Raw genomic sequence first — 23,662 nt, 5'->3', positions numbered from 1 at the left:
CACGCTTCTGCTGCCCCGCACGCACGTGTGGTCATGGGGGGTGCAGGCCCATGCACGAACAGTACTGGTGCTTAAACCTTCAGCTGTGCACGGCTGCTCTAGCAGATGGCATTGGAAGAGATGAGAAGTGTGTGATCTGCTCTTGGCCGCAGGTCGTGTTCTGGACCTGGTCGAGATGGTCCCACTGACTGAGGGTTTCTCTGCAACAGAGCCAACACCTGTACAGAGGTGGTCGCCAGGGTTCAGTGTTGCTGTTAGGTCCCCTGTGTTTCCTGTAGGCAATGGAACTTGACAGCTGGCACGGCGACATCCAACCAAAGAAACCTGGAGGATGACTCCAGCCATGCATGAGAAAGGATAGAGGGGCTCATCCACGTAGTTCATTCGATGTGTAATACTGGACTTGCCACATTTCCACACAGGTGTGTGGCCTTGCATCCACCGACTGAATGCACGAATGCCAGTTCCACACACGCGACACGAGTGTCCGCATGTGTGGAACTGGCGATTGAACACATCCCAACTCTCAATGTGGTCGTTCCATGTGCAATGCCATCGTCAATCATTGAAGCGGTGCTCTTCTCCTGTTTACAGCCCTGAGCCAGTGCTGGAAATTCAACATTCCTTTGGTGGGGGAAGGTTTATCCGTAGGGCAACCGCTGCAGAATTCAGTGGTACTAATTTTATTGACACTGGAGGGATGATGGGCCGAGTCACCCACCAACTGGGATTTGAACTCTCACCCTTGTGATTGTAAGCCGGTCGCTCCACCGCTGATCCACTGGGCCGGCAATGCCTCGCTCGGAACCAATTTGCATCGGCAGAGCAGGAAATTATGACCAAACGCTCAATCGCTTGAGCACACACACATGGCCTTGTACACAGCTAGTGCTTATTTCCATTGAGTACAGTCACTTCCAATAAGGCGAGTGAGTATATTAGGAGAGAAACACTAACGAATGCATTCTATCGGGGGGTGATAAAGATGTCACGGCTTTATGACAGGCGAATAGCCTCGGCATCTGTTGCTCCTGAGTGGAATGTCTCACGGTTGGTATAATGACTTTTACTGAATGTGAGAGTGCCCGAAATACACCTTGCAGTTGAGTGAGGCGGAGCCTTGGCACTGCCAGCAGGGATAACGCCGTTGTGAGAGGCAGCGTCCTCCATGCAGGCGCGCTGGCTGCCCAGGCAGCAGCAGGGCAGTAGCAGGGCAGCAGCAGGGCAGAAGGCACGCGATGGACTTTACGCTGTGTTCCATCCCACAGGCAGCAAATCAGAGGACGATTGAGAAATTTCGCAAGGGTGGTCCCAAAATGTGTAATTCTTTAACTTGGATCCTACGTTAATAAATGTGATGTATTTGCTCTGGGCAATACCAATACAATGCTGAATTTTGGGATATCAAGGTGGGGGGGGGGGCACTGACCAGCTTCTTGTACATCAAGGTTGTGCTGTTAAAACAATCATTCGGCTCGTGCATTTCCTAAGACGAGCATCCATGATGCACGTTTTGAATCTGATCCAAAATGCCTTAAGGTTAATTTTCTTCTCTGCTGCTGCACGACCCTTGAATGTGGACATGGGGTGAAGCCAAGCCTCACGGCACGAGGCCAGTGCACAGCAGCCATCTCTGCATGAGCGCGCACACAATCACTTGGTTTCACTTGGGCTTTTTTGCCCAGATTTAGTAACATTTTATTATTTCTATTTTATTCTGCTTGTTTACTGAGAAAGGCCTCATTGAGTCTCATTATTTTGTTTCAGGGAGGCTCCCGGTAGGGTTTTGCGGTAGGGGGAAATTATTGCTCCGTTTCCCAATTAAGTAATGTGCGATGTGATTTTGCAAATCTGGACACAATGGCCTACCCGTCCCGAATGACGTCAGAGGATCTTTAACGTCCCCCGTGAAGCACGCCGCGATTTGTTTGGCGATGGGAGGCCTCCACGCCTCCTTAACATCACGCACCCGTTTTGATCACAATCCACCTTCGAGGACCGCCCGTGGTATTTACACCCGAGTCGTTTTCCAGCCGTGTGCCTTCACCGGAGGGCTTCATCTGTCAGCACGTCGTTCGACTTCACCAATCCAGTCGTGTTTGTTTAACACGTAGGAGGCTTTCGCGACCAATATCATCCATAATAGAGTTTTTTTTGGGTTAGATCGCGTAAATGTGTCGTTAAAATCCGCCACTACCCGACATCAGCCAACCAGTAAGGGTTGTCACGTAAAGTGAACGTACCAATTCGTCACTCGTACAGCACACCGGTGTGTTGGAGAGCCAAGCCACAACATTTAGTCGTGTTTGTTTTGCCTCCTTTCCATCATTTTACAATCCCACTCGAACTCTCAGCAAAGCCTCGCCCGGAAAAGCCACCCTCAGTCCCTGCCCAAGCACCAGCGACACTTGAGTCAGTGCGGCGACTCGCACCGCTGCACGGCGATGTCTAATTGTAAGTGGCACATTGCCGACGAATGTTCGGTGGATGCGACAATGTGACGGCGGCGCGGGTGTGGCCCCGCAGTGAGAAGCGGCGTCAGTGGGGCTCGCCCAGACGCCACCCCGGGGCAGCCCGGTGCGGCGGCCTTCACCACCGGGCCCCTTCACAACAACACCACCACCACCACCCGCTCCACCCACCCGGAGGGGCGTACTCTCGCTCGCTCCTCGCCACCACACCGAGGGTGCACCTCACAACTTTGTTACGTTATTTAAATGTTGGATCCAAACAAACGTCAGTGATGTCCTGCTGCTCAAATGAGCATGGAGCTCCTGTTTAACAGCTCTGAGCCAGTGGTGAAAATTCCACATTCCTATGGCTAATCCATTACTAGGACAATCACTGTTAATTTCCCCACACCGAAGTTCTCATTTTATTGACCCCATTGAGATAATAGGCTGAGTCAACCCCCATCCATCATCTGAAATTGGGATGGGCAAAACAAATCGATGCATCGGTAACGGTGATGACATTTGTGCTGAAACGTCCAACAACATCGGGATCTCGATGTTCTGACATCGCTGTTATGTTGGATGAAAACACCTACATCTGATGAAAACACCTACATCTGATGATAACACCTATCTATATCTGATGAAAACACCTACATCTGATGAAAACACCTATATCTGATAACACCTATATCTGAAAACACCTATATCTGATGAAAACACGTCTGTGAAAGTTACTAGATATCTGTGAAAAAAATACTTTATAGCTCATCGGAATCTTCCAGTATTAATATTATAAAACGTCGTTTAGTCGTGGTGCACGATCGATGAATGTCGTCACGCATACTTGACCCCCCCATCCCCCATGCGACAATGACGAGGTGACGCCTTCAAACTCAACTAAACGGGAAGTATTACATTTCACGCCGTGACGTCGAAGCGTGGGGGCTCCCCAACGCGCGGGGCCTGGGGCAGTCGCCCCGATTCGCCGTACCCGAGGGACGGCTCCGCTCGCACGCGATGCCACGATGGTTGTTGCAGTACAGTATCCACAAGTCGCCCGTTCGATCTCCCGGCACGGCAGCTGAATCAATGGTCAAGTTGCCTCACGTCTGCCCACCCCCCTACGCCTCTGCCCCCCGAGCTGTATAAAGGGATACACCGCGGTTGCTCGCTCGCCAGCTCGCGTGTGGTGGGGTAAAGTGTGGGGGTATTCGCCACCTCTTCAAACAATTCTGGTCAGCGTGCAACAGGAGACATCGGTATCCCTCTGGAGTGGAGCCTCTCGTCCGCTAGCAGTGGCGTGAGCGAGCTACTTCGGGGCTGCGCCCGCACCTGCTATCACTGAGCACCGAATGCCTCACGCAGCTTCGTGATTACAATGCCACTGGCATCGGTTACCGGTTGACGACGCGGTCGTTTAAATGCCCGCCGCGTCCACGCGGTCGTTTAAATGCCCGCCGCGTCCACTCAAGGTCCACGTGGCCCACGCGCCGCGTGGCAGGTTCCCATGGCGATCAATCCGAGCGCGGGATTTCAAACAACATTTTGACAATTGCGACATTTAACTGCGGCTGGCCTGAATGGATCCCTTCCACGTAGCCCTGTGGTATAAGCGAGATAGAGAGCCGTGCGAGGCTGCTGTAGGACGGTGTGGGAGGGGGGGGGGGGCACGGGCCGAGACTTCATTTCCCACGGCCCCACGAATGCCGCGCGCGACCGGCCACTCGAATCGGCCACACGGCGCGTCCGTCACCGCCAGCGGCATCGGAGCCGCACTCCTCGGGCGCCAGAGCTCGGGGTGGTTGCCACGCGGGGACGCCGTTCGCCGGCACCTCCGATGTGCACGGTTGTGTACGCAGGGCGCGAGACAAGTCCAGCACCCTGCGGCCACCGTGCGCCCTGACGACTCGCGCGTGTGGCGGGTGGCGACTGTGCGGTTAGTGGGGGTGGGGGGCTATGGGGGCCCTCGGGTGAGAGGATGCCCCCCCACCCCGGCACGCGGGGATGAGCGCAGCGCGCGGCCCCGTCCGCTCCCTCCCTCCCGGCGCGGCAGGCGACAGATTCCCCGTGGAGTCGCAACATTCCCTCGCAAAATTACATTCCGCGCTCCCCTCAAATAGGAGGCCGCGGCAAGACGCGCCCCGACAGCATCAGCAGCAGCAGTCGCATCATCATTAGTAGCAGTAGCACAAGCAGCAGCATCAGCATCACCATGAGGAGCAGCTCCATCGCCGTCGGCCACAGGAGCGCGACCGTGAGCGGCGCCGCGGGCCGCTCGCAGTCGTGGGCCTCGGCGCCAGGGCCCGGCCACCGTGGCGTGGGCCAGGCGGTGGTGGTGGTGTCCGAGACGTCGCAGGTGGTGCAGGACGAGAAGGAGGAGCTGCAGGTGCTCAACAGCCGCTTCGCGGGCTACATCGACAAAGTGCGGCTGTTGGGCGAGCGCAACAGCGAGCTCAAGGCGGAGCTGGCCAAGCTGCGGCAGAAGTCGGCGGGGCCCAGCAGCCTGTGGGCCGAGTTCGAGGCGGCCTTCGGCGAGGTGAAGGATCGCATCGTGCAGTGCGCGCACGTCAAGGGCGCGGCCGACATCGCGAAGGGGAACCTGCAGGAAGACCTCGAGTACTGGGCCTCGCGTCTCGAGCAGGAGCGCGGCCTGCGCGACCAGGCGCTCGCCACGCTCAAGGAGTTCCGCAAGGACGTGGACGACGCCACGCTGCAGAAGGTGGACCTGGAGCGCCAGGCCGAGCAGCTCACGGCCGAGATCGAGTTCCTCAAGAAGCTGCACGACGAGGAGGTGGCCGAGCTGCTGGTGCAGATCCAGGAGGCGAACGTCTCCGTGGAGTTGGAGGCGAACCGCCCCGACCTGGCGGCCGCGCTGCGCGACATCCGAGCGCAGTACGAGTCGATCGCCACGCAGAACGTGGCGGACGCCGCGGGCTGGTACAAGAACAAGTTCGACGCCCTGCAGCAGCAGGCGGCCAAGCGCGACGAGCAGATGCGCGCCACCAAGGAGGAGATCTCCGAGTTCCGGCGCCAGGCGCAGAGCCTCCAGGGCGAGATCGACGCCATGCGCAGCCGCAACGAGGCGCTGGAGGCGCAGCTGCGGGAGATGGGGGCCGAGCACGCGGCACAACTCGACGAGATGCGAGACGCTGCCGCGCAGCTCGAAGCGCAGCTGCGCGGCCTCAAGGCCGACATGGCGCAGCACCTGCGGGCCTACCAGGAGCTGCTCAACATCAAGCTGCAGCTGGACGCCGAGCTCGCCACCTACCGGCATCTGCTGGACGCCGAGGAGAAGCGCCTCAAGGGCAACGTGGCCTGAGCTCAGGTAAGAGCCACGGGCGCGCACCACGCACGGCGTCGGGCACTGCCGGGGCAGGGGGAGACGCCGAGCGCTGGGGAGACAAAGGCGGCCGGGCGTGGTGCTCGCCACTACACCCCGCGTGGCCGTGTCCGGCATCAATCGGTGCTGCTACTCGCTAACAGCGCTCGCCACAAAAACAAAGATCCCCGTATCGCCTGTAACAGACTGTTGGGGCAAGTCGTCGTTTGCGAGCAGCACCTGTGAAGGCCGGCACGGTGGGGTTGAGTGGCGAACACCACGCCCGCTCGCCGCCTTTGTCTCTCCAGTGGCGATGTTTACTACACACCGCCCCGGGTACTCATTTGAGGCTGAGTCTACCTAGAGCAGGCCCAGCTCTAGGTAGACTCGCCCCGTGCAGCAGCAGCACCACTCAGCGTGTCGTGGCAAGCGCTGCTCGCGAGAAACAGCAGCAGCAGCGGGCTGTGAAGAATCGGCAGCGCTCACGAGGTGGTAAACTAACCAGCACCACGCCCGGCCGCCTTTGTCTCCCCAGTGCTGATGTTTAACACACTGCACCAGGTATCTATGTAATGCTCTATTGAGATGAAACTGGACTGCGCGCGTGCGTGGGGAGAACAAACACGGAGCGCGGTGCGAGGCGGAAGGCCGCCCTGGTCAACGCCGCGGGTGGACGGTTCGGATCCCTGGCGTCATTGGGCCAGTGCGTCTTGGTCCGGATTAAAACGCCACTGCCGATTCCTCAGTTGGGTTCACTCGTAGCGACATCGCCCCCTACTGGCAGACTATGAATTATCATGATTTGTTGTACTGCCTTATCCTGGCCACCGCTGAACCCAGCAGGTTTGCGCATTGAAGTTTTGGGCTCGAGGCGCTGTGGGGGGGACCGGGGAGAGGCCCCCCCCCCCCATGGCAGCTCAGGCCGCGACCGTGCGAGAGCGCAGGCGCTGCCCTTGCTGCTGAGTGACGCTGCGATGTTGTTCCCCGCGCTGCAGATGCCGAGAGAGGACGCCTCAGCCGAGCCTCCCTCCTCCTCCTCGCCTCCCTCCTCCTCCTCGCCTCCCTCCTCCTCGCCACCTCCTCCTATCATCGTCTGGAGTGCCCAGCCTCACCGAGTCTCCAGCAGCTCCGGCTCGCCGCTCCACACGCCTCGACAGATCACCGTGTGACACACACGTCACCAAACAGCAGTGTGTCACACCCACCAACGTGTCTTGTGCCACTCTTAGATGTACGCTAGTGTCCCACACACATCACATGACCGTTGCACACCCGTCACTGACACATACACGTCACTGTTCCACTCCAAAGTGTTGCACACACCACCACACCCATTGCAGTGTCACATCCATCACAATGCCATACCCATCAGCTTGTCCCACGCGGTTGTCACATAGAGCGTGACGCCATCGGCATCACCGCACCCCCCCCCCGCACCCCCCGGGGCAGCGAGATAACCCTGCTGGCTGGGCGAGGCAGTGGCACTCCCCGGACTGTCTCTGGCTGCTCACGTGGTACACACGTTGCGCTCAAGTTGTTCGTCAGCTACGCGAGAATAAACTGGAACGAGATCGCGATGTGTCCTCACCGCCGTGTGTCTGCACGCGAATGCACCCACACGTCAGTTACACGATCGCATCACAATAGCGATGCCATGCGTTCACTAAGAAGCCTAGAGTTTCAAACTCATTTTCTTGCCTGCATTGGGATGTTTGGCCAATTCCTCATTTTGCACGGAGGAAACAAAAGCATCCGAAACAAACCCACAACATACGAGGGTAAAACACGCCAAAGTCCAGGCAGAAGAGTTCACAAAGCCACGTGACAAGCAGCAAGACAGCCACGCGGTGAGTGGGGGTTAACAATTGCCCAAGCTCTGCGGTCCGTTTTACATTAAGGTGATATTGGCCAAACGATTGTTTACATGTAGGAGGAACCCGGAGCACCTGGAGAGAACCCACGCGTGTGAGGGGGGACACTATTCCATAGAGGGAACAGGTGTAGTGGGTTCGAATTAGGTGCACACACGACTCCTTGGGAGGCAACGCTGATTTATTAGAACGGTAAGTAATATAACACTGCACATAAGGTGGTGACCACTAACCTACTCTAGCTAACACATACTTATCAAATACTCTAGCGTGACCCAGCCAGGTGGCTACTGCCAGGTCCGCTGACTGGAGGCTTGACTCTTCTTGGCGTCTTCACGATGCATCTTCGTTCTTGATACGGGCAGCCTCGAACCTCGTGAGGAGGCTGCTTATATGGGCCTCGGCGTGCCCGGGCCCCACCCCGGCCACGCCTCCCTTCGAGAACCCTCTCGAAGCCCCCCTGCTGTCCACGTGCCCTCTGAGGTGCCCCCTAGGCCCCCAGCCCCCACTGGGGTCCAGTCACGTGTCCAGCCGGGGTCACAGAGAGTGCCACGGCCTCACACCACCCTCGTGGCCTCCCGGAGCCCAGAACCGGCCCTGACGTCATTCCCGCCTCCAGCCGGGATGACGTCATGCATGTGTGTAGACCCGCGTGGTCATGACGCTCCCCCGCATAGTGACGTCACGCTTGTGCGTGTGTACACAGTAGCGATTCTACAATCACTACACAGGTAGAGTCCACATTTTAGATGTACTGCCTTCTGGCAAACCTCTATCGATGCCCACTGTGAGGGCGTTTCAAAAAGTCTGTGATGATCCACCACTCCTCACTGCTGACTCCACAGTGCAAGAGTACAGGCCACGTGCAGCAGAGCCACCTCCCCGAACACCCAAGACACCTGGTGTTGAGGCGAGCTTTGTTCTCTGCACGGGGCAGACAGGGCTTGCTCCGTAGAACCTCACTCCTCGTGCACACCTGGACGCCCGCCCCACTGCCCCACAGAGCGAGGGTGAAATAAATTACCACTTTGGAACAAGGTCCTTTATTTTGGTAAATAAGACATTACAAATACACGACGTATACCTGTACACATGCGCATTCACAAAATATTGGTCACCGGGGGAACCAAAAGTGAAAGCTTTATAACAAGTCGGAGACGGGGCACAAGGTCGTGGTGCGAGTGAGACAACGCCGCCTCCCTCAGGCCTTCATCTTCTTGCGCTTGAGGGCTTTCCACTCGCCCTCCTGCGTGGCCAGCAGGTGGTGCAGCTCCTTCACCTTGCGCTTGCGCTCCGAGTCTCTGTGAAGCGACACCCAGAGCAGTCCAAACTTGTTTGTCTCGTGATGTGACAGAGGCAAAGGGAGGCCAGAAAACCCATCAGCTCCTGCACCGATTAGCACGGTTGGCTACATATGGTGCGAAAAAAGTTCAACATTCATACACACAAAGGTCTCCCGTACAGCCTTAGCAGACTTTTGGGGCAAGTGCTGTTAGCGAGCACCTATAAAAGCTCGCACGGCACACATGGGGGTGGGTGGCCAACGCCACAGGTCTGGCCGTACACACACGTGTCCACACACACACACACACGTGTCAACACACACACACACACACACGTGTCCACACACACACGTGTCCACACACACACACGTGTCCACACACACACACACGTGTCCACACACACGTACGTGTCCACACACACACACACACGTACGTGTCCACACACACACACGTACGTGTCCACACACACATACGTGTCTACACAAGCGCAGACAACAAAGGCACGTGTACACAAACACCCGCGCGAGCGTGACGACGAGAGGGTGAGGGAGGAGGAGTGCACCTGTCCATCTGCTCCTTCAGCTGCTGTCGTGCCAAGAACTGCGTGTCCCTGCGGATTTCGCGCACAGCGCCCTTCCACTCCTTCTTGTGCTGCGCCACGAGGCGCTTGCGATCCTTCTCGGGCTTGCTTCCCGCCTTCTTCCTGCCAAACTCCAGCCTGCGCCAGAAACGCCGGATGCCACATGCGCGTTCACGCACGACCCGGACCGCCTCCCGGATCCACGCGTGTGGCACGCAGCCGTTTACTAAGCTCCCTCGGCATCCATCTTTCCTCCCGCCGCCACAGGAATGTGGAATTTCCACAACTCGCTGGGGGCCACCAAGAGAGCCAAGTGTCGACCAGTGTCTACCACCGCGCTCCTGTCTCATGCTTTATGAACCGAGGACCCTTTCATAATTCAGTACAAAGTGTGGTATTCACGCTATTATTGTAGGGTGCCGACGGCCAGCCAGTAGGAAGTGATGTTTCTGTGTGTAATCCCAATTAAGTAATTTGCAGTGTATTTTTATGATTTGAAACCGTGACGCTGGTACACAATGGGCCTACTCGCGTCAGGGGATTTATATATTTTTGGGTAAATTTTTGTCGTGTAACCCTCAACCACCCGACCCGGCCAAACAAATTCAACTGTACACGAGTACGAGTGTTCAACGCACCAGTTCCCATCTCGACTTTGCCGGTATATTAAAGAACAATTCTCACAACCAAATGCAGCAATGAGACACGTCGCTTACTAAATTTATAACGACTGCTCTGGACTGGCGAAGTGTTGACGTAGACCCTCCGAAAGGGACTTACACTTGCTCCACTTTGGGCTGGAACATCTTGAGGGGCTGTGGCCTGCTCTTCTCAAACTTGAGCAGGGTGAGCGTTTGCGGAGCGTCCAGGTCCGCCTTGATCTCCTCCACCATAGCCTGGAGGGTCGGACGAAGCGACGCATGGTTTCCACGCGGCACACAAACGCCGTCGCCAAGGCAGGCCACTTGGGCCGGCCTCGGATTTCACAAGGCAACTTCACGTGGTCCAACTCAACGGCATTCGAGTGTAAACCACGTCACTCTCGCACACGAGGCGATCCTTGCCTCCCGACTTCTCGCCCCGTTAAATACAATCGTAAACCGGCTAAGATGTGGGCATCGCGACCAGCAGCCCATCTGTGTCAAAGCCAATCGCTGGTGCATTCACGGGGGCGGCTCCAAACAGCACCGAGGCCCGGATTCTTAGTCACAGCTCAGACGTGGCTCTAGCTAAAGTGAGCCGTGGCTAAGAGCCATGCGCTTAATCTGAACCGGCTCTGAGCACGGTCCCAGCCATGCTCAGGATTCTCAAGGGCCGAGCCTGAGTCAGGCCGCAGGTGAGCCATTCGGGTGTCGTTGGAAGCTACCGAGTGGCTCAAGCGTGAGCTGAGCAGGAGTGCTAGAGGCTGGGCCAGAGCCGAGCCGCGACTGAAAAGACGGCCCTTCGCGTCTGCGTCGCAGTAGCCTTCCGTGCGCACCGAGTGGCTCAGTGCTGGCGGAATGGCAGCACACCCCATGGGCTGCACGTGAGGCCAGGGCCACTTTCCCCGCAACTTCTAAAAGTGGGGGGGGGGGGTGGTTCTGGGATATCCAGATTTTTCGGTGGGGCCCTACATTAGCAATAATAATAAAACTGGATGGGCGCCTACACAGGAGCGTGCATGTGGACGCCCGTGTGTGGGCGTGTGTGTGGGCGTGTGTGTGGGTGGCGTGTGTGGGCGGTGTGTGTGGGCGGTGTGTGTGGGTGCGTGTGTGCGTCTGTGTGTGGGCATATGTGGCGGCCGCTCACCTGGAAGCTGGGGGGGTAGTCGCTCAGGTCGAGGTGCGTTCCCAGGAGCTCGCGGAGCGGCTGGAAGGCCGGCGTGCGCGAGGGCAACTGCGCATACGCACGCACGCACTCCTGCACCAGCTCCAGGCATAGCCCCACTGCGGAGATCCTGCATCCCGCGGGGGCGGCACAGGAGTGACGCGCGGGAGAGTGACGCGCAAGAGAGTGACGCGCAGGAGTGGCATGTGGGCGAGTGACGCGTGGCCGGGTGAGTTACGCGGGTGCTACAGGTAGTGGCGTGTGTGGTTGCACACGTGTCGCATGCTCACCGGAAGTGGTCGTGCATGGCTGTCGCTGCGGTGGCAACCGCAGCGACTGCTGTGGTGGCGGCCTCGGGAGTGGTGGCGGTGGCGACGGTGGTGGTGTTGGCAGGAGCGGTGGTGGCGGTGGTCGCGGTGTCTTCGCGCTGCAGCTGGATGACGGCGCTGAGCGAGAGCGGCGCCTGGCTCCATGAGGCCAAGGAGGTGGCGTCACGCACCACCAGCAGCCCCCTCCCGCGCACTCCGGCACGGAACGGAGGAACCGCGCGCACGCCTGCCGCGCACCGCAAGGAGCACGCGGGACACGGCACAGAGATACGGTGACATGCGGTACAAACGTGCGCCACGCGCTCGCCTGCCGTGCACACGGCACTAGCGACACACGGTGCATACAAACACAATACACAGATAAAACGGCGCGCAGCACACAACTCGCAAGACACAGCACAGACACAGCAGCAGCAGCAGGCTCAGTGGCTCTTAATGTGACTCGTGAATGGGGACAGTGGTTGGCACAGGAATCAGAGGAATGTGATCGGATGGCCACCCGATCGTGAGATTCCTAAATTACTACAAATGTTCTCATTTTAAAGCAGTTGCCTCTTAAAACAAGAGATCTTTTGAAAATAAAGAATGGCCAATCAGTCGAAAAACGAGCATCATTTGCCGTTGTCTTACCGCGCCAACCGCGGAGGGAGGCGGGCGAGCGAGCACACGAGCAGAGATGGCGTGGCAGGGTGAGACGCGATGGTTACCTGGTGCCGCGTGCGGTGGCAGCGCCAGAACCAGCAGCCCGTGCAGGTGTACAAGCAGCTCGGGCACAAAGCGCTGGGACAGCCGCACAAACTCCAGCAGGAGGTGACACACGAAGAGGCTGACACCCACCGCACGGAGACTGCTCACGGCACACTGGGGGACAACCACACAGCCACGTCCTGTCTACACAGAGACAACCACAGAACCACGTCCCGTCTACACAGAGACAACCACAGAACCACGTTCCATCTACACAGAGACAACCACACAGCCACGTTCTGTCTACACAGAGACAACCACAGAACCACGTCCCGTCTACACAGAGACAACCACAGAACCACGTTCCATCTACACAGAGACAACCACACAGCCACGTTCTGTCTACACAGAGACAACCACAGAACCACGTCCTGTCTACACAGAGACAACCACACAGCCACGTTCTGTCTACACAGAGACAACCACAGAACCACGTCCTGTCTACACAGAGACAACCACAGAACCACGTTCCGTCTACACAGAGACAACCACACATCCACGTTCTGTCTACACAGAGACAACCACAGAACCACGTTCCGTCTACACAGAGACAACCACACAGCCACGTTCCGTCTAGACAGAGACAACCACACAGCCACGTCCTGTCTACACAGAGACAACCACAGCACCACGTCCCGTCTACACAGAGACAACCACAGAACCACGTCCCGTCTACACAGAGACAACCACAGAATCACGTCCCGTCTACACAGAGACAACCACAGAACCACGTCCCGTCTACACAGAGACAACCACAGAGCCACGTTCTGTCTACACAGAGACAACCACACAGCCACGTTCTGTCTACACAGAGACAACCACAGAGCCACGTCCCGTCTACACAGAGACAACCACAGCACCACGTCCCGTCTACACAGAGACAACCACAGAACCACGTCCCGTCTACACAGAGACAACCACAGAACCACGTCCCGTCTACACAGAGACAACCACAGAGCCACGTTCTGTCTACACAGAGACAACCACACAGCCACGTTCTGTCTACACAGAGACAACCACAGAGCCACGTCCCATCTACACAGAGACAACCACAGCACCACGTCCCGTCTACACAGAGACAACCACAGAACCACGTCCCGTCTACACAGAGACAACCACAGAACCACGTCCCGTCTACACAGAGACAACCACACAGCCACGTTCTGTCTACACAGAGACAACCACAGAGCCACGTCCCGTCTACACAGAGACAACCACAGCACCACGTCCCGTCTACACAGAGACAACCACAGAACCACGTCCCGTCTACACAGAGACAACCACAGAACCACGTCCCGTCTACACAGAGACAACCACAGAGCCACGTTCTGTCTACACAGAGACAACCACAGAACCACGTCCCGTCTACACAGAGACAACCACAGCACCACGTCCCGTCTACACAGAGACAACCACAGAACCACGTCCCGTCTACACAGAGACAACCACAGCACCACGTCCCGTCTACACAGAGACAACCACAGAACCACGTCCCGTCTACAGAGACAACCACAGCACCACGTCCCGTCTACACAGAGACAACCACAGAACCACGTCCCGTCTACACAAAGACAACCACAGCACCACGTCCCATCTACACAGAGACAACCACAGAACCACGTCCCGTCTACACACAGACAACCACAGAGCCACGTTCTGTCTACACAGAGACAACCACAGAGCCACGTCCCCTGTAAGGAGTTCGCGCTAGCAAATCGCCCACCTGGGAAAGGATCTGGCTCAAGTAGACGGTGGCAGGGGTGACCACGGGGTGCCGGAAGTCGGACGTGGGGAAGATGAGTGACACGAGCTTGAGGTAGATGAGCTGGAACGCACGCAGCACAACCGTGAGCACAAGTGTGAGTACACGCGGTGCACACGCGGTGCACACGCGGTGCACACGCGGTGCACACGCGGTGCACACGCGGTGCCCACGCGGTGCACACGCGGTGCACACGCGGTGCACACGCGGTGCCCACGCGGTGCACACGCGGTGCACACGCGGTGCAAAGAGTAATCGGTGAGTAGGTAGAATTGTTACCGAGCACAGGCCTAGTGGCCCAAAATGTCAAGCGGCCAGCAATTAACAGCACCAATAAAGTCGTAATAGATAAGATTGAACACGTTTTTTAATTTGAGCAAAGGTTATTTTAAAAAGAGCTTGGGGAAAAGAGATGGTGGGAGGGAATTCCAAGGTGGGGCGGTGCGAGGGAAGAAGCAGAAAGAGAAGCATTGTGACCTGCAATGTGGCGAGTGGGTGGGTGAGTGGATGGGTGGGTGAGTGGGCGAGTGAATGAGTGGGTGTGTTGTTGTGACCTGCAGAATGGGGGTTGAACACAGAGTGGTGAATGAGCAGAAACAGTGAGTCTGGGGGACCGAGTACTCAACATGTAAGGAGGAATCAGTGAGGAACGTTCAAAAAAGGAGTAAAATTGTTAGGGTGATAAGGAGGTGAATGTGAGTGACTGGAGTGAATGAATCAGTCTGTGCTGTATTATGAATAAATGTGACTGCTTGACATCCAATATTATCCAGTACAGGAATGCAGCAGCACGCCTGTACTACGCGACTTGAGACAAGACGGACAGGACAAGCTGCTCGTCGTCACGACGCCGTGCGATCGTCACACTCTGTAAGAGTCACACACGTGCCCCCCCCCCCCCCCCGTGCTCACCTGGTCCAGCGAGGGGGGGCGGCCGTGCTGGCTCAGCTCGCTCTGGCCGGCGGCGAGGACGGCCTGGAAGTCGATGCCCGCCTGTCGCGGGCATAGCCGAGCCAGGTCGTACAGCGGTCTGAGCTCACACAGTACAGCGACACGCCCCCCGTAAACACAGAGCTCCGCTCCGCACAGCTCCCAGCAGGCGGGCGCAGAGAGACCTTTACAGAGCGACGCGCAGCGATCCTCATCCCTAACGTCACCCGTGTGACCCGGTGATTCACGCCGATCTTCACCGGAGGCTACGGAAGCATCGGATGATAATAAAGCGACATCACTTTCTGTTGGAAGGCATACAGAGCACGGGGGGGGAAGTCACAGCCGTTGCCGACTGCCTCATCCACACGGCCTCGCTGAGCAGTGCTCTCACTCCACTGCCACCACCTGCCAGTGCACGATGCTCTACGGAAGAGCAACGGAGGAAAGAGGGCAGTAGCAGTTGTTGCTGCTAGAGCAGCTGGATGTTGTCGCTCTCTAAATCCCTGCAGCATGAAGCAGTCACAGCCTGCACCCTGTGGCACAGCGCAAGCAACTCGGCGCAGCACACAAACATCCGTACCGGGGTTTAACAAACTGCATCTACAAGCCCCTCACTTTCAAAGACATTCCCCACTGTGGACCCTGTGCCACGTCCATTTAATTTGTGAACAACTTTAACTCAACTTCGCTTCTCTACCCAGGAAAGCCTCGCCGAGCCTCAAGACTCTTGTTCAGGAGGGTCCTGCCAAGTTTTTACAGCAGGGGGCGATGTTGCTGTCATACCAAGTGAGTAACTTCTCGGTAATGTTACAGCATTGGGATGTTTGGTCAATACGAGTTACACTGTATTTGTTTTAGCTATGGGAGGAAACCAGAGAACCCAGAGGAAACCCATGTAGAACAAGCTGAATGACAAGGACACACCATAGGGATTGCCCTTCATCGTCTATTTTACCCAAGGTCGTACAATACCAACAATCACACCCTTGCTCCAGTCAAGAACCATGTTAACTGTCATCCACTACATCTTTAACAGTGCTGTTTGTTACTGGCTACTTGATGTTTTGGGCCTTTGGGCCAGTGCCCAACTGGAGGCCTGTAGAGGACAACCACACAGCCATGTCCCCCAGTGTGCCGCGGGGAACGTGCGGAGCAGCTGGGAGAGCCTCTGGGCACCTGATGAGGAGGTCCACGGTGGACAGATCGGGAGGGCAGCGCCGCGCCAGCTCGCCCACGTACTCGAGCACAAACCCACACAGCACCTACACACGGACGCAGTCCACACACACACCAGCACCGCAATATCTTACTTACTCCTATTCCAGCTCCTAATCGTCTCTTTTCCCAAGGTCTTACAACAAAATTCGAGCAACGTTTGAGTCGTCATCTATTCTAACCTTGAAGGAATTTAACGCTTTTGCAGAATTAATTCCGGTGTGAGCTGGAAATTCTGCAAATTCACCAGGAAAATTTAACTCCGTGGCCAATCATTAGTTGGGGGAGTGGCCGGGGGGAGCGAGAGCCGTGCGTGATAACATCGGCACCCTTGCCCTGCTCACACAGACCGAGCCAGCTCACACGCGGCACACACTCGGCTTCAAACGAGCACCTGGTGCGCTGTGTAAACATCAGCACGAGAGAGATAAAGGCGGCTGGGTGTGGTGCTGCCCAACCACCCCATTGTGTGCCGTGCCGGCCTTAATAGGTGCTGCTCACTAACAGCACTTGCTTCATCAGTCTGTTAAAGGCTATACGGGGATCTTTGTTTTATCTTTGTCTGTATATTTGTGCTGTGGGGAGCATTCTTGTATTTGTCATGCGTGTGTGCGCGTGACTTGCTCTGCCCTCTACCGAGGTGTGGTGCTGAGCCTCCGTACCACTTCATCACAATGGTGGTGGTGACGATAACAAAGGTAACAATAACGATGAGAATAGCAAGAATGACGGTGATGACAAGGGTTGAGGTGATCCTAACAGAGATGTGAACTCACGACCTCTCGATTACGAGTTGCACGCGGCGCTCACCAACTATAACACTCGGCTGGACATCGGGAGGTGAGATGGTGGGAGAGAGACAAAGATGGAGAAGATGGGTGAGGGGGGAGATGGTGTTGAGGAAGCAGACTCACGCCCAGCTTGGCTTTGTTGCCCTCAGCCAGGCTGGGATGATTGCAGGCCTGGACACGCGCCAGGACGGTCACACGCTGCTCGGGCCGGTACCTGTCCAGTAGCGTCCGCAGCTCCTGCGCGCTCGTGGGGACTGGGGGGGGGGGGGGAGGGACGCAGGTCGCAGGGCGCCGTGAACATCGAGCGATCGGCTCACGGGTAGCAACGTCGCAACCGCATGGCCGGCGACGCGCAGCGGCCATGCCGTCGCATGCCGGGAACTCACCCGGGAAGGTGAACGGCAGCTCCCTGCTCGCTGCCTCCATCGCCTGCCTCCGCTCGTGCAGCAACGGCGCCGCCTGCTGCTGCACGGCCTGCGTCCGCCTCCCATCCCCAATCGGGCCACCTGGCTCATCATCCTCCTCCCCATCCTCACTCAAAGCCAACTTAAGCACAAAACCAGGCATTTCCTCCTCTTCTTCCTTTTCCTCCTTGTCACCTTCCTCAGAGCCAGCCTGTTCATCCGACTCCAGATCCGAGTGGTCATCATCATCATCATCGCTATCATCACTATCATCATCCTCCTCTTCATCCTCCTCTTCATCCTCCTCTTCATCCTCCTCTTCATCCTCCTCTCTCTTCTCTTCTCCGTGGTCGTCTTCCTCATTGCCGTCCTCGTGGGCAGCGGTCGCCTCGTCGGCCCAGGTCACCGTCTTCAGCTTGCCGTCCTACACCGCAACGGCCAAACCCGGGGCACTTAGCACCATCATCAGCACCATCATCAGCACCATCGCTATCATCAGCACCACCATCAAAATCATCATCGCTATCATCTTCATCGCCCCCCAGGAGCACACGACGCCTTGCCTGGCGCTCGGCATGCCGGGGCTCGAGTTGCAGGCCACGGTAGGGAGGCGACCGGGTAACGACGTAAATCAATGCAATCGTTGAATCTATCCGTGTGGAGCGCTCAGTGCGATTGCCTCGTATACACGTGGGGGTTTTCAGGCACTCAAGTTTCCTTCTGCATACCAATCACTAAACAACGACTGTTAAGTAGCTCAGGCAAATGAAGACCGTCATATTCACAAGCAACTACTTCTAGAGATGAGCATTGCCCCGAGGTGACATACCGCCCACAGAGCACGCACGGCCACCCACCCAGCGGGACGGTCGTGTTCACCTCCCCGGAAAACGAAGGAATGAGCCGCATGTCGCCAATCACGCGGCGATACTACGAGGCTGAGCGATCCCTAGTGGGTCACGTGCTGTGAGAGGGTGGGCCCTGACCCGTGACCCCCAGCGGGCCCTGTGCTGTGAGAGGGTGGGGGTGGCCCTTGATCCCCGGTGGGCCCCGTGCGGGCCTGCACCTCGTAGGCGAGTGCCGGTGCCACGGGCTCATCGTCCACATCGAAGCCGTCGTGGAGGTCGTCGGCTGACAGGTGCTTGGGCCTCTCGCTCTGCGGCTTCTCCTCAAAGGCCCCGCGCATCCTCCGCAGCCTCGCCGCCTGCACGCAGCCAGCAGTGGATAGGGCAGGCGAGCCGTGAGCGGTGAGCTGTGAGCGGTGATTTGTGAGCGGTAAGCCGTGAGTCGTCAGCCATTAGCAGTGAGCCGTGTGTGATGAGCCGTAAGCGGTGAGCCATCAGTGGTGATCAGTGAGCGGTGAGCCGTGAGTGGTGAGTGCTGAGCGGTGAGGCTTGAGTGGCGAGTCACAAGTGTTGAGCCGTGAGCCAGGGTTGCACCACCTCTAGGTGCTGCAGTCGCTGGGCCTCCTCGCGCGCCATCTCCTCCGCTGTCTTGAGGCGCTCGCTCGGTTGCGCCTTCATCTCAAACGCAAGCTCCCGCACCGCCACGTCGTAGGCCTCCATCTGTACATGGGGGGGGGGGGCACTTAAGAGTCACGTCACAAGGCAGGGACCCGGACTAACATAGCCCTCGACAAGAGTGTGACACTCGGGAATTCTGTGATTTAATTATTGAAACCTCCCCCACAACAAAATCCTCCAGCGCACTCCTCCGCTTAACAGCCATTACCAGCACAGAACATCAACGACTGTGGGCTGTTTCACCATGAGAGTTACCCCACGGTGGGTTATTCGAGAGGGAATTGTTGAGGGGCGAGACGGTGGGAAGGAGCGATCGCCCGCACAAGTCCACCGGCTCCGCCTACCGCTCACCCGTGGTGCGTCGTCCTCAGCCTCGGCATGCAGGGCCTTGGGCGATTTGTGCGGCAGCAGTGACTGGATCAGCTTCCAATCGGCATCGAGCTTCTCGGTGAGCTCCAGCGTCTGCTCCCTGGCGTTCTGTCTCTCAAACTGTGGACACACGTACACACACACACATGCGTGCACATACACGTGAATGCGCATATACTTGCACGCACACGCAAGCACGTACGCACAAACCCAACATTCACACCCCAAATTCTGCCACTTGCACCAAGTTCTGCCACTTGCACTCCCCCCGCACTGATGGCCGCGTTGTCGGCCTCGCTGCGGTCTCTGACCGCCGTCGCCTCGCGGCCACTGCTGCTGCTGCGACCTCCCCTCCTCCTCCATCACCACCACCACCACATCCTCCACCGTCCTCAGCAACAACAGCAACAGCAGCAGAAACAGCAACAGCGTGGGCACAAGCGATGGCTACGCGCCTACCTCACACTTCAAGCACGCATGGAGCGCAAGGCTGGGAAGCCGCCGCCCCCGCTACGCGTTAGTGTACGGTGCTTTTTTCAGGAATATTTTGCGGTTTTTTTCATGGATTTTCTGTTTGCACAGTCAGTCATTTTAAGATATTTTTCTTGTTCGTGTTTTTGTTTTTTTTTGTTTGTTGTGGCTACACCCGATTCAAGAGCCGAATGGCTCACAGGGCTATACCAAAATAAACTAAAACTGAAAGTGGATCCTGATAAAAGCCCCAGCAGGGTCAACCTCCCTTTACTCCATCATGTTATTTGAGCTGAGGGCTCCCCTCCCCCTAGGACCTCACAGAAATGCTCAGCCAACCTACAAACCTGTTGCTGGGGGTCGGAGATCAGATCACCATTCTTTCCCTCGAGGACGGTAATAGGTGTGACGCTGGAACACGTAGAGCACACACCCACTCGTGCTTCTACTGAGGAGCAAAAACCACCACACCTCTACCACGCTCCAGCAGAGCACGCGGCGGCTTCCTTGCCAAAGTGAAAGTGGCTTTTACCAAATTACTGCCTAGTCAGGCCACTGCCGAGTGAAATCACTGCCTAGTCAAGCCACTGCTTCGTCATTACTCAGTTAAATACAGAAGAAACTATATTAGGAACCAGGTAAAACAAACTGGGCTCTGAGCTCTTTCTCAGAAGCGACCTGGCCACGTATGATAGCTCATTGCAATGGCCTAGCATGTGTGTAAACGAAACAAGGCGTTCCCCTGTCTCGCAGGACACAGCGGGTGGGCGAGCAAGCTCCACCTTCTCCTTCTTGGACTTGGTGATGAGCTCCTCGATGAGCTCCTTGCGGGAGCGGTGTGGCACCTCGGCAGCCGCCCCGCCCCCACCGTCCTCGCCCTCCCCCACCGGAGCAGCAGCTGCAGCAGCCTTCTTCCTCCGCAGCAGGCCCCCTCCGCCGCCAAAGTGCGCCTCCGTGAACTCCGCTGTGCAGCCACAACGACGCCAACACAGCCACGTCGACACACGGTAACAACACAGGCACCAACATAGGCAGGTGTGTGTTGAGGAGTGTCTTAATGTGTGCGTTGAGGGGTGCGTTGAGGGGTGCGTTGAGGGGTGCGTTGAGGGGTGTGTGATAATTGAGTGTGGTGCTGTGCCGGACCTGACAGGAGTCCGCGGTCGCCCGTATCGCTGTCGCTGTCGGGGGCGTCCCCGAGCGCCTGGGCGTCCGCCAGAGACTGCCCGTAGTGCGTGAGCTGCTCCTCATCATCCGCCTCGTGCAGCGCAAACACGTTCTCTCGTGTGTGCTGGCGCTGTGGAGGTAACGCACGGCTCACACACTCACGTCTCACACCTCACTAACACCCGGTCGGCACGCTGACAGATGGCTCGTTCACAGCTTTGGGCTTCCCCACAGCACAGGTCTCGCACATCTACGACACAGTGGCTGTGCCCAGGCTGTGTGTGCCCACGCTGAAACACACACACACTCGACACACTCACTACAGACACAGAAGACATACACACAGAAACATACACTAGACACAAATACTAAGCACATGCACTAGACACACACAGACACTAGACACACACACTATATACAAAAAAACAAAGATCCCCCGTATAGCCTTAACGGACTGTTGGGGCAAGTGCTGTTAGCGAGCACCTATGAAGGCCAGAACGGTACACGAGGGGGTGGGTGGCCAGCACCACGCCCGACCGCCTTTGTCTCCCCAGTGGCGATGTTTACACACTGCACTTGGTACCAGTTCAAATAATCGTCACGGATGTTGCCCATGAGCGGGAATCGAAACTCGGATCACCAGGTTCATAGTGCAGCGCGCTAACCGCTACACCACCGCTCCCCACACGCACACAAACACACACCGGGCAGTGTATGCGTCACACCTGCCGCTCCTTGGCGAAGCGCTGCAACATCTTGTCCTCGAGGCTGATGGACGGGTCATTCTCTCCGATGCGCCGGTCCACGAACACGTTGCTCTTGTTCTTCTGCTTGTGCTCCTGCAGCAGGGTCCCCATGCGCTGCACGAGAGGGGCAATGTGACAACTCCGCGAGCACTTCCCTACCCACGCTAGCCTCCCGGCGCCCCAACACGCCGGCACGAACCGTCGTTTAAGATTTAAGCAAACGCGACACTCCTCTCGTTCGTGGTCTTATTATCCGCAACTCTGTATAATCTCACTTGAGTGACTTGAGGGTAATGTTTCAGTATTGGGATGTTGGTTAAATTAGCCACGGGAGGAAACCAGAGAACCGGGAGCAAACAAAGAGGGCGATTGAATCGTGAATTGAACTCGGGCCCCTCTTGCTGTGAGGCGCCAGTGTTACCACCGTGCCAACCCGCCGCCCCTGTGAGAGATGGAGCCGCTGCCCCTGGAGAGATGGGGGTGCCGCCCCTGTGAGAGATAGGGCCGCTGCCCCTGGAGAGATGGGGCCGCTGCCCCTGTGAGAGATGGGGCCGCTGCCCCTGGAGAGATGGGGCCGCTGCCCCTGTGAGAGATGGAGCCGCTGCCCCTGGAGAGATGGGGCCGCCGCCTCTGTGAGAGATGGAGCCGCTGCCCCTGGAGAGATGGGGCCGCTGCCCCTGTAAGAGATGGGGCCGCTGCCCCTGGAGAGATGGGGCCGCTGCCCCTGTGAGAGATGGACCCTCCTATTTCCAAGCAATGAGAGCGGCGAAACAGCCACTCTCTCCGTGTTCCACACATGCCTTACCTTCTTTATGGATTTGGAGCGGGACACGCCGGGGAGGCCGCGGTCGTGCTTCGGCTTGCGCCCAATGACGGAGAACTTCTGCCGGTTGATCTTCACCTCGAACGGGTTGGTTCGCACGTCGACGGTCTTCTTCGTGCGCCGGACCTTGTCTGCCAAGTTCCGCTTGGGCTTGGCTTTCCCCATGGCGCCGGCTCAGTGCTGCAGACACCACCCTCGATTAGCACGGCTGGCTCCATACGGTGCAAAATAAGTTCAACATACGTACAGTGGAAGGTGAGTGATGTACATCTCCTACCTAACTCACTCACACTCCCCCTCTACCTCACTCGCACTCCACCTCTCACTCACTCGCACTCCACCTCTCACTCACTCGCACTCCACCTCTCCTCACTGCAACTCCACCTCTCCTCACTGCAACTCCACCTCTCCTCAATGCAACTCCACCTCTCACTCACTCGCAATCCACCTCTCCTCACTCACACTCCACCTCTCCTCACTCGCACTCCACCTCTCCTCACTGCAACTCCACCTCTCCTCACTCGCACTCCACCTCTCCTCACTCGCACTCCACCTCCTCACTCCCACTCCACCTCTCCTCACTGTTTTGAGTATGAATCTGTGAAACGCCTCACCGAGTAGCGTGGAGTCTGTGTGCCTCCCGGGTAGAGTGCGAGTGGAACCAAGTAGAGTGCGAGTCTCTGCGCGGAGTGGCCTCTCTGTGCGGAGGTTCCCGAGTCGAGTGTGAGTCTATGGTCGGAGTGCGCGTCTTACCGACTAGAGCGGAGCCTCGGGGTAGAGTCTCTCCGAGTCGTGTCTCTGTGTGTAGAGCTTTGGAGTCTTACCGACTCGAGTGGGATGTCTGTGTGGAGTCGCGATGAGTGGAGAGGAACTCTTCGTGGAGTAAAATCGCCGCTGGCTACTCCCTCCGCTCTCCAATCCGCACGTGCGCACCGCTAGCGAGCCGCCATGACGGTGCACGAGAGGTCAGGGGTCGGGGGTCATTAGAGGGAGGGGCGGCGCTCGCGGGGGACAGATCTCGCGAAAAGGGAGATCTCGCGGGAAGGGGGGATGAGATCTCGCGTAGAGTG

At 57.4% G+C, this 23,662-nt stretch overlaps 1 protein-coding gene and 1 pseudogene across 5 annotated transcripts; one reads left to right on the top strand and one right to left on the bottom strand.

Annotated features, from left to right (window-relative positions):
- Positions 1-4,133: 4,133 nt before the first annotated feature.
- Positions 4,134-7,352, top strand: LOC116940419 (vimentin pseudogene; annotated as a pseudogene). The gene is made up of 2 exons (XR_012941362.1): positions 4,134-5,781; positions 6,771-7,352. The product of XR_012941362.1 is annotated as a vimentin pseudogene (transcript).
- A 1,314-nt stretch (positions 7,353-8,666) lies between these two features.
- On the bottom strand, positions 8,667-23,660 carry NOP14 (NOP14 nucleolar protein). 4 transcript variants are annotated; one of them, XM_076065979.1, is made up of 19 exons: positions 23,346-23,660; positions 22,575-22,772; positions 21,749-21,883; positions 21,003-21,153; positions 20,642-20,823; positions 19,371-19,508; positions 18,939-19,061; positions 18,563-18,700; positions 17,479-17,920; positions 17,216-17,346; positions 16,263-16,348; positions 15,066-15,183; positions 14,115-14,216; positions 12,352-12,535; positions 11,606-11,870; positions 11,298-11,445; positions 10,290-10,405; positions 9,492-9,647; positions 8,667-8,947 (listed from the first exon to the last, which is right to left on the bottom strand). In XM_076065979.1, exons 2-19 carry the CDS (start codon positions 22,755-22,757, stop codon positions 8,848-8,850), a joined length of 2,898 nt encoding a protein of 965 aa, XP_075922094.1. In that variant the 5' UTR covers positions 22,758-22,772; positions 23,346-23,660; the 3' UTR covers positions 8,667-8,847. The 4 variants fall into 4 exon arrangements, with proteins under 4 accessions (XP_075922094.1, XP_075922092.1, XP_075922093.1 ...); XM_076065977.1 differs by having other exon boundaries at positions 23,207-23,659; XM_076065978.1 differs by having other exon boundaries at positions 23,417-23,659.
- Positions 23,661-23,662: the final 2 nt, after the last annotated feature.

This window comes from Petromyzon marinus, chromosome 9, assembly GCF_048934315.1.
Source record: "Petromyzon marinus isolate PM22_M1 ecotype Great Lakes invasive population chromosome 9, UKy_Petmar_22M1.pri1.0, whole genome shotgun sequence".
In the NCBI taxonomy this organism is placed as follows: Eukaryota; Metazoa; Chordata; class Hyperoartia; order Petromyzontiformes; family Petromyzontidae; genus Petromyzon; species Petromyzon marinus.
This window is presented reverse-complemented; position numbering and strand designations above follow the sequence as displayed.